Source organism: Entamoeba invadens (assembly GCF_000330505.1).
Source record: "Entamoeba invadens IP1 unplaced genomic scaffold scaff_1105074724362, whole genome shotgun sequence".
Lineage (NCBI taxonomy): Eukaryota > Evosea > Mastigamoebida > Endamoebidae > Entamoeba > Entamoeba invadens.
The window spans coordinates 157,362-168,697 of NW_004440255.1; the positions used below are offsets into that span (position 1 = coordinate 157,362).

The 11,336-nt window shown below is 29.1% G+C and overlaps 3 protein-coding genes across 3 annotated transcripts; all 3 read left to right on the plus strand.

Annotated features, from left to right (window-relative positions):
* Positions 1-67: 67 nt before the first annotated feature.
* Positions 68-1,552, plus strand: EIN_438610 (hypothetical protein; the record flags this gene model as incomplete). The annotated part of the gene is made up of 1 exon (XM_004255524.1): positions 68-1,552. The coding sequence occupies one exon, from the start codon at positions 68-70 to the stop codon at positions 1,550-1,552; it is 1,485 nt and encodes a 494-aa protein (XP_004255572.1).
* Positions 1,553-4,048: 2,496 nt separating this feature from the next.
* On the plus strand, positions 4,049-4,739 carry EIN_438620 (actin, putative; the record flags this gene model as incomplete). Its single annotated transcript, XM_004255525.1, has 3 exons — positions 4,049-4,172; positions 4,216-4,229; positions 4,485-4,739. 3 exons carry the CDS (start codon positions 4,049-4,051, stop codon positions 4,737-4,739), a joined length of 393 nt encoding a protein of 130 aa, XP_004255573.1.
* A 3,823-nt stretch (positions 4,740-8,562) lies between these two features.
* EIN_438630 (hypothetical protein) lies at positions 8,563-8,922 on the plus strand (the record flags this gene model as incomplete). Its single annotated transcript, XM_004255526.1, has 1 exon — positions 8,563-8,922. One exon carries the CDS (start codon positions 8,563-8,565, stop codon positions 8,920-8,922), a length of 360 nt encoding a protein of 119 aa, XP_004255574.1.
* Positions 8,923-11,336: the final 2,414 nt, after the last annotated feature.

The following is an 11,336-nucleotide window of genomic DNA, read 5'->3' on the forward strand; positions in this document are numbered from 1 at the left end:
TTATTATTATTTTGAATAATAATTACTAATTTTATTGTCATATAAAACAAACTTAATTTCAATACGAATGGCTGAGTTCCAAGAACAAGGCAAATTACTCCACGAAAACATAAAAGTCCTTAAAAAGCATCTCTACGCTTTAGACCAACTCTCCACAAACAGAGACGCTCAACCGAAATATAATTTTCCACTGAATATTGATAAAATGAGTGTAAATGAAGCGACGAATGCACTCTATGAATTACTAGAGAAATGCACGAATGGGTTAAATATCTTTTCGAAGTATGCTTGGGAGCTTAAAAAGACGAAAGGTGCGATGGTAGATCTCTGTCATCTCATTGAGAGTTTAAATTTGCAGTGTGAAGATGACAACAAAAAGCTCATTGAATTTAACAATAAGGTTGTCGAGGAGTTAATCAACAAAGAGCAACAAAGACTTTTTACAGAACTTTCACTCAACAAATTTCGAAAGGAACAGTTGACAGAGGAACTTAACGAGACGATATACAACCTTCAATTAATGAAAAAGGAAGAGAAGACTCTTTCAAAGTCCTTTTTAACTCAATCGTCAATTTTTACTCAAACAGAAAAATGTGACACCAAACCCCTTTTAAAAAATTTTCAAAATGTTCAAAAAATTCAAACCGACAAACAAAACACAACAGAAGACAAAGCTTCCTCTCCAAAAAGTCCACCAATAGAAATTTTAAATGCAACGAATGAGCAAAACAAAGGTTTGGCATTTGACCACAAAATTTCTGAAATTGCTGTCCACGAATTGAGGAAAAGCGAAACCCTAGCCACCGACGAGGTCAATTTGTTTGACGACACGTCGAACCTTGTGAGCGAGTCGGAGACGAATAACTCGAATTATGAAATTCATTTGATCAATAATTTATCGCCAATTCAGACGACACAAGAGAAGATTAGTATTAATACTATTAATATTAATAATAATAATAATAATAATACTATAAATAATAGTAATCGAGTCACTTTAAATGATTTAAGTGAGGATGAAAGGAACCAACTTTTTAAGTGGAGTGGGAGAAGTGTGGGAATTCCTTTTGTGGAAATCCCACTTGAGACGCCAATGCTTAAAAAACAACTTTTAAAACTCACGACGACGCGGAACGGATTTTTTGTTGTCATTCAAGACAAAGGAGGAAATTTAATTGGAGGGTTTGTAAGTCATCGAGTTGCAAAGGACGGAGCATTTGTTGCGGACGCGAATTGCTTCTTGTTCACATTAAAAGTCGATGGAAAGGTGCAATTTCAGAAATTCGAGATGGCACGAACAAGACACAAATTCGCGTTTTATATTGGAACAAATCGATCGACAAGACTCATCGACTTTGGGTGCGGAGATTTGTGTCTGATGAGCGTCGGGAGGTTTGGGAAGAGAACAAACGAGAAAGTGACGTACACAATGACGAAACAATCATTTCAGTACGGCGACAAAATCAATTTACTCAATACGTCAAATGAAGAAAATGAAATACTGAGCGCGACGTTCTTTGAAGCAGTCGATGGAAGTCAAAGTTTTTATTAGAATTCTATTTGATTATTAAAAATAAGTGAGAAATATTTAATGTACAAGTCGGTTTACACTGTTTATTTTTTAATGGAATTTATCAAGATTTTAAAACTTAGAAATCAAGTCGATTAACACTTAAAATAACGCTCTTAATTTTGTTTTGGCTTGTTTTTCCTGTTATATAAATCCAATTTTTGATGATTTTTTTATTTTTTGGCTTGTGTATTGTTTATGCACAAAATACAAATACTAAAAAAACAAAAATAATTTGAATAAACTCGAAATTTCCCAATTTTTATGATCATTTGAATTTTGTTCAATGTTATTTAAAGTGTTCATATATAAAAAATAAATATACAAAGTGATTAACATTTAACAAACGGTGTTTTTTATTATTAATATAACATAGTTATCAACATGATTAAACGTTTAAATAAATTAACTATATATATACAGTATTGTTAATACAAATGTAAATGTTAAATATAACTTCTAGTTGAATTATGGGTTTTAGTGACATGGTTATTATCAAACATTGATTGTAACCCATGTCTAATTGATTTGACATTTTGTTGAAACAAAAAAGATCAAATAAAAACAATTGTTATTGATTTTATCGTGTAAATACTTTGATGTTCACATTTTTTATTCATGAGATTTTAGTTGATTATTACATATAAGCGAGATATTCTTTACAATTATTATTTCTTAACTATCGTTTCATTGTTTTTCAAATTACAACATATAATAGTAAACATGAGACGCGACTCATTATATCCATGTTTTGAACAGTTATAAACAAATATTTTTTGTTTTCTTAATGTTATTTAATACTTGTTTTTAACCCATTTTTATTTCTTACTTGTTCTTTTACTTTAAAACTCAAAGTTGTTTAAAAATTTTATTGGTTTTGAAATACTTGTGAGTAAAAAAGTATTTTAATCATTTTATTATGTTTTTTTCATCTAAAAATTTTAAATCCAAACAATGAAAACTAACTCATTTGTATTAATCATTTAACAATCAAAAATAAAGTGAAGTTTCAAATATACAATAAGTGCATTTGCCGGGACGCGAACCCGGATCTCCACCTTGGAAGGGTGGAATTCTGCCCTTAGACCACAAATGCTCACTGAATGTAATTATATATGATAGTTATTATTTCAAGGTTTTCAATATCAAAAAATAAAAACGCCCCCCGGGGGGCTCGAACCCCCGACCTTACGGTTAAAAGCCGCACGCTCTACCGACTGAGCTAGGAAGGCACTCATTAAAAAGATTGTTAATTATATAACATTATAAACTAAAAGACAAGAAGTCGATGTTGGAAGACATTGTTTTGGTGTTTATTGAAAACATCAGTGTGTTATTTGGTGTTAATTTCAAAATTTTATAATATAGAACTACACAATTACTTTGAAATGATTATATATTAAAATAAATTAAAATGGTCCCGGCGGGGATCGAACCCGCGACCCTCGCATAACTCTATTCTATAAGTACGATGCACTACCGACTGTGCTACGGGGCCTTCTTTATATTATAAAAAAGCATGTTTTGGTTAAATGTTTTATACAATTATCTTTATTTATACAAACATTATTTTAAAAACAATTGGAAACCCATTTGTATTTATCAAATTTTTATTATTTAAAGTTTTGGGAAAGTAACAACAGTCAAAAAGTATTTTAAAACCAATTTTTTATAAATTTTGGAATTTTAATCAAAACAATTAATAATGTGAATTATTTTGTTTGGAACTTCGACTAATCCAAATAAGTTTTATAAAAGTGAGTTTAATAATATTCATGAAAACTATAACCCACATAACCAGTAATTAAAATTGTAAGAGTTAGTTTATTTGATTTTATATTTTTTTGTATTTTTAATAATTATAATTTTATCATTTAAATGTTCATATTTTAATATTTAATATAATTAAAGTATAGCATATTTAATAATATTTTATTACAACTTAAAGTATAGCAAGAGTGGCCGAGTGGTCCAAGGCGCTTGTTTCAGGTACGAGTCTTTTCGAAGGCGTGGGTTCGAACCCCACCTCTTGCATTTTATACACTTTTGTTTTTTTATTTTTTGAACAATTGATTTAAATATAGATTGTTTACTTGGAATATGAAAAGTAAAATAAATAAAAACTCCAAAGAGTGAGGCGAACTGAAAGAACTGCCTAACGATATCTTCAACCAAAAACTTTGACCAATTGATATATAAGCAACAAACTTGAAAGAAGAAGACATTCAAATGGGAGAAGAAGGAGCTGAAGTACAAGAACTTGTTGTAGATAATGGATCTGGTATGTTCAGAGCTGGTTTTTTGATAACGACGCATAAAAAGCAGTCTTTCCATCAATTGTTGGCAGACCAAAACAGTTTTTAGTCATGGCTGATACAGGGCACAAAAAAACTATGTTGGAGATGAAGCACCACCAAAGAAAAGTATATTGACAATAAGTATCCAATTGAGCATGATATTGTCAACAATCGAAACGGTATGGAGAAGATCTGGCAGCACACTTTCTACAACGATCTCAGAATTGCACCAGAAGAGCATTCAGTCTTCTTGACTAAAGCCCCAACGTACCCAGAGCTAACAAATAAAAGAAGACACAATTTATGTTCGTAACTTTCAACGTCACGGCCATGTAAGTTGCAAATAAGACTGTCCTTACATTGTATGATTCTTATATTATCAATGAAGAATTGGGACGCAGTGAGAGACACCATCTCACTCCCACAGACCATCCTCTGAATTGATCTTGCTGGTAGTGATCTTACCGACTACCTCTTGAAGATCTCGACTGAAAGAGGATACTCATTCACCACAACTACACAAAGAGAAATTGTCAGAGACATTAAAAAAGCTCTGTTAAATTGCTTTTGACTTAAACATTAAAATGAAGAAGGTTGCTTCATCATAACTCAAAAAGTCATTCAAACTTTCAAATGGTCAAGTCATCACCATTGGAAACAAGAGATTCAGATACCCAAAAGCACTCTTCCAGTCATCATTCCTTGGTATGGAAGCATCAGGTATCCACGAGACAACTCACAACTTAATCATGAAGTGTGATGTTGATACCAGAAACAAGTTATATGAAAACATCGTCTTTTCAAATGGAACATCAATGTACTCAGTCATTAACAACAGACTAGAGAAGGAGATGGTTGCCCTGCACCATTAATAATGAAGATCAAGGTTATTGCACCAACAAAAAGAAACTCTCTGTCTGGATTGGGGGCTCAATTTGTGCTTCATTGTCTATTTTCCAGAACATGTGTATCACCAAGGAATATTACAATGATATTGGAACAGCCATCGACCACAGACTGTGCTTCTAATTTATTTATATATTTTAATTTTTATTATATTAACTTCAAGGTGTTTGTTTTTTAATATTGTTTTAATTTTTATCGGTGTCTTTTTGATAAATTGATACACAAATAATGATTTTATTATAACCAAAAATATTGTTGAAATTTTTAAAACATATATTAAAAACATGTTTAATAATAAACAGTTTTTATTTCCACTTAAAAAGGTCTGTGTTTTTCGAATGATGTTTTGTGATTAAACAGGAAAAAAAATATTTAAACAAATGAATGGAAAGTGTGTTTTAATACGTGTATTATAAAGAAACGCGCACGTTTATGCATGCATTGATAAAGACAATTCAAAAGTTTCTTTAGTTGATAATATATCAGTGACCAAATTTACATTCTTGTTTGAAAATAACAAAATGGGAAATTTTAGACTTGTTCATAACACTCACAAAAATTATAAAGTTTATGAAAAACAAATAGTGTTTTCAACATTTTAAAATAATAGTATCAAATTTTAATGTTCTTAAAAAGACTCAAATTATTGATATGACGACAAAGTGACCGATTTTTTGGTTTGACAACGAATTCAATGTTAAAGAAATTTATGATGTGACAGCAGAGTTGTTGTTTGTGTTATTTTGAAAACATAAAAGAATTATTTAAAACAAAATTTAATTGAATCAATGATAAAAAACAGATAATTACTCATGATAAACATTGAAAAGTTGTCGAAAATGAAGTACCCATTTTATTCACAGGTTTGTATAATTATTCAACTTGATAGAAGAATTGGATGAAGAGGGTTAGTACTATATTGATTAAGAAGAAAAGAATCTGTATATCTACTTGCCGGCTACAGTCAATAAAGTGTGGATATCACAAACCACTTCATTATTTATTAATGTACACACTTTTAATAATTTGACAATTCAAAATATCATATTTGAATATACACGAAAAATATGATGAACTTTTATTTATCAAATAATATTCTCGTCAAAAATTGCACTTTTAGACACTCGGGGTTAATAGGTATTTCTTTTTCGGGTAATTATTCAACAATAACTCATAACATTTTTTATGATATGGGAGCAGAGGGTGTAGTTATGAGATGTGGTTTGTTTTACATTGTATTGTTACAAGTATATTATTATAGCAATACTTTATCATTATTTAATATTGCTGAACTATAACAATACAATATATAACAAAATAATAAATTTAAATATCTTATTAAAACACTAATATTACTATAAAATATAGTTTAAATAACAATAAGGAAAATTAAATTCATTATATCGAGGAGAGTGCTATCTAACTTATAACTATGCTAACACGACGTCACAAGTATCATTACTTTTATACCCGCGTTTCTATTGGCATTGTTGGCAATTACATGAAGCACAATTTTGTAAAAAACAATCCCCATTTGGGGTATTCACACAATGGAGCGTATTTATAAATCTTTTTCAATGAACTAAAAATGTCTGTACTCGAGCTTCTGACTGTGGTGCATTGGATTCTGGTACACATTGGGAATATTCTGGTAATGTTATTAAGAACAACTTCTTCCACGACTCCACAGGATTTGGGCTTTCCGGTGGATTGTCTTTTGTTTTGGGAATTTAATTGGACTACAACCTTTCAAAGCGAAGAATCTACCAAAACATTATTTCAAATTTTGTTGGTTATGGTCTTGTGCAGGGCTCTGGGAGGTCCAACATTATTTATTACAACATATTTTATAATTGTGATACTGAATATAGGGGAGATTCTAGAGGATTATAAAGGTATCACACTACCCCAAACATGTTCTACAATTTACTGGACACGATGGTGAATAATGGAGTTGATAGATATACGTCTCGTTGGAAAGACAAATTTCCTCAATGGGCAGTGTTACCAAAAACGTCGGAAGAGTTAATGAAAGAAGAAATATTCATTGGCTGTTAATGGAGAACAGTGAAATATACTGTAACGTTTTCTATAATAACAAAAAGAATTACGCTTTTGCGGATCAATGTAACATGGATATGAAAAGGTGGGAGATGAACACTAATTCAAGTCAAGATCTAATGTTTTGTGATGTGGATAACAACGATTTTTTGATGAAAAAAAGGGGAAATTTACAAATACAATTGTTGGGAGAAAATACATTATGAAACTAAGGGATTAATAAACAAGACAATGCTTGTAGTGTCTTGGCGGATTTTTTAATAGTTATGTGTCTTGTTGTCTTCTGACTTTAAAAAATAAGTGATTATTACGTTTTTATTGTTTTTTAATAAAATATTAAATAATTTTATAATAATTAGATGTTTTCTCACAATCACAATGATCTATAAAATATTTATAGAATATATATGATACAAAAAATATACAACATTCAGTTTTACAAACGATTAATTCTAACAACTAAAGTAAAATATAAAACTTGACATTTGAAGTATAATTTTGTTTTTATACACTTCTCCATCTTAATTTTAAAGAGTTTTTATTTTTTCTTGTTTAAAACAGGTTAATTTGTTTATTTACATACGAGTTAAAAATTTATATTATCACTTAATTATTTTAAGTTGCTATAAAAATATTTGTTTTTTTTCACATTTTGTTTCTTTATGTTAAATTATAAAAGAATTAATAATCATTCAAATATTTTAAAACAAATAATTTTATTACATAATAAACATTTAAATTTTATATCAGCAACATTCATAGATATATATTTATGTTGCTAACATAATTAATAGATGATTGGTTGTAAAGAGATTGTGAATAAATATGTCTAAATAAACAATTGATTCAATAAATTTCAATATAATTATTTAAAAAAAAGTACAACTTTTCATTTTTTTCCATATTTTTTTATAAGGAAAAAACAAGAAATGTTTTTTTTTGGAAAACTGAAATAATAATATTATTGAACGTTGGTTAAATAATAATGATCTATAAAAAGTATAAAGAAACTAACCTATTTCAATAAAATAAAATTATATACAGTAAAAAGTGTCTTTTTGTAGGTTTTTCTATTTGTGGGTCAATGGACCAATCAAATGCAAAACCCACAAATAATTATTTTGCTCTCGAACCTTGAATTTAAGTCCACTTAGATAAATAATATAGTTTTTTATAATTAAAAAAAACTACTATATTTTCTATAACACTGATTTTTAATTGAAAAATTGGTGAAAAGAATTTACTTCACAATTCCGTGATAAACCCACAAATAAATATTTTTTCTCTGTTTAAAAAACCACAAATAAACACTTTTTACTGTATTCGATTTAAAAACAGTTTTATAAATTTCATATTACAAAAATCCACAAGGTTTTCTCATTCTCACATACTTTTCTCACAAACTGTATTTGTATTTTTCAGACAATTAAATTATATCAATAACAAATTAATAATATAATAAATATTGTGTTAATAAATTAATAAAAATATAAAATAAAGAAACAAATTAATGGAAAAATCTTCTGTTGCTCAAGAATAAGAGAAGAACACGTTGAATGCAATAATAACTTAGATTCAAGCCCAACTCTATGTAGAAAGACAGAAAGCTGACACTGCAGATGCATTTTGAAAGGCTGCTGATAGCAAATTGCAGTAAGTCCAAATAATACTATTATAATTGTTATTTGCTTCATCAACTTGGATGAAGCAAATAACACTGAAGAAAAAATGACTAAAAAGGCGAATGACTTGACATTCCAAGTTGATCAACTCACTGATGAGAAGAAGAATGAAAATGATTTAGAGGAAATGGACAAGATGATCAACGACTTGAATGCCGATGTCGACATGGCACAGAAACAACTTGACACTTCAAATGATGACAAAGATGGCAATGAAGCGATGAAACAGAAATACCAAGACAAACTGAAGAGCATTAGAACTGAACGTGATCAAGAAAACAAAGACCATGCCAAGACCCAATTGATTAAAGGCAAGTACGAGAAAGATATCGCTGAAATCATAAGGTTCATTTGCTCGGCAAATGTTTGTTTGCCCAACTGTATTCCAAAACTAAATAATCAATAACACAACCAATGACATAAATAAGGTTAGACAATTTGACCAATCATTTTCATCTAAAAGTGAATAAATACAGTTGATTTGGTAATAAATTTGAACAAAATAATAAGAAAATAATGTTAACAAACTTCAAGTAAAGTTATCAGTCTTTTTGAAAATCAACGACTTGATAAACTGGCTGTCTGAAACTCCACGATTTTCTTTTCTTGACGCTCACGAAGCAGCTTATTTCTTTGATTTTCGTTGTTTTGTTTTTCAGTTATAGTTGTTTAATTCGTTGTTGTATTTGATCATTTAATGCGTGTTCGGTAATATGTTTTTGAACATATCAATATTTTTTGTTTACGTCGAGTACCAAATAAATAGTTTTATTCGTTGATGAAAAAAAAGCTTAGTTTCTATGTTTTTAAGTTGTAAAAAAAAATCAACCAATCATATTCGATAAATAAGTTTAACAGAATAAATCAGATTTCCGTACTGACTTTAATCCTAATATAAACTGGTTTTCAAATTTCACTTCATAAAGTTAATATAAACTATTTGTATTTAAATTTGTTTTTTTATTAAACAATAAAAATGTTTTTATATTTAAACTATCTATATTCCACAAAAATAATAAGCAAAATTGTCTTTCAGGTATAAAGTTAATAAAAAACGCACAAAAATATAACTTGTTAATCAAATATAAAATTTAATCACCACAATTATTTAAATCCAATTTTAAAACAATTGGGTGTGTTCATTTTGGAAAAACAAGCGTTGTGTTTGCCCAAACCCAAAAGTTCGATTTTGATCAGTATATTGGTCGTTCTGTGGCAATAACTGTTTCTTTTTAACAATATGAATATTTTCACAATTATCAAGTTGAACATTTTCATTTACTTTTATAGCAACAGAACACTCTTTACATTGCTCTAATACTACATGTGAAGTCTCACTTTCAATATTCAAAACAATATTTTCGCAGTGTTCACACTTCACTCTTTGAGCATTAAGGTTCTGTTGTTCTTTAAAATCAGTGTTATTTCTCTCAATCAATTCTTCTGAACATAAGGAACATAAATTCCAAGGGATGTGCGAATTGTCAATTTCCATCTTAACAACGGCATCTTTTTCAGAAAACTGTTGACCACTAAAATTTTTAATTGTTGTGTTTTTAATTATCAACATTTCTATTTTGTTTCCAATTTGAAAATTAAGTGTTATAGATGAGTCGTACATTGAAATCGACCTATTGGCGCTATCCAACATAAAACCCAAATCTATACACTTCTTAAATATGACATTGGGTGCGCCAAGTAGAATAAGGCCTCCCGGTGTTGGATTAATGTAATTCACAAGTTCATAAGTCCCACAAACGACACTGCGCAAATTCGATAAACTCCCGCAGTAATTTTCAATTTTAACAGAGTTTAAAATATCAATTTTTTGAATCAAATGAATTGACTTTTTGGGCGAACAAACACAATTTCTTAATAAAAAATTTAGATGGTTCATCACTACATCCTTTAAGTTGACAGTGTCAGTTTTTGTGTCCAAGTCTCGCATGTTATTTATGGTCATTCTTGAATATGATGAGATTAATTTATCTTTAGCTGTATTATATTCCTTACAAGTCATCATCTCAGTGACACAAACATTATCTGCATTTTTGCTTTGTACTTTGTGGCAAATTAAATTAAGTTCTGATGGAAATTTGAAAGTTGAATTATTCGAAACAACACAATCTTTTATTGACTCAAAATTGCCAACAAATTGAATGTTTAGAACTGTTAAGTGAAAGGGTTTCCAACTTGTTTGTTTCAAACCAAAACTCACAATTGTCGCAGTAATCAACTTTCAGAATCGTACAAATTTCGAACGTATTTTTGAATACAAAATTGTTCATGTTAAATAAAAACACACTTTTTGTTTCTTTAAAACTTATTGGGATGAAGTCTTTGATTGAACAGAGTGTTATATTCTCTGCATTGATTTGGTGTGAACTTGTCAGTTCTGATTTGTTCACAATCAATTTAATTACTTTGCTTGATACCGTTGGTTTGACACAATCACCAACTGTTAATGAATTAATAACATTTTGTGTTGTCACACATATTTTGGCAACTTTTAAAATGCAATTTTAAGTCTTTGTCGTTCAAAAACACGAAATTTATATTTGTGAACATCTTAAAAGAAAAATAGTTGTGTTCTTCAGCGTCGATTGTCACCGTGCAATTATTCAATTGAATCATATTAATTTCATTGGCACAGTTTTTATTCACAAAAACGTCACAGTTGTTTGTGAATTCCAAATTTAACTTCTTCAACTGTTTCAACATCATAAAGTCAATTTCCTTTCTCAAATTTTTAATTGACATTTCTTCAACACAAACAAATGGAAAATTTGGTATACTTTCCCCACACCTTTTTAACACCTT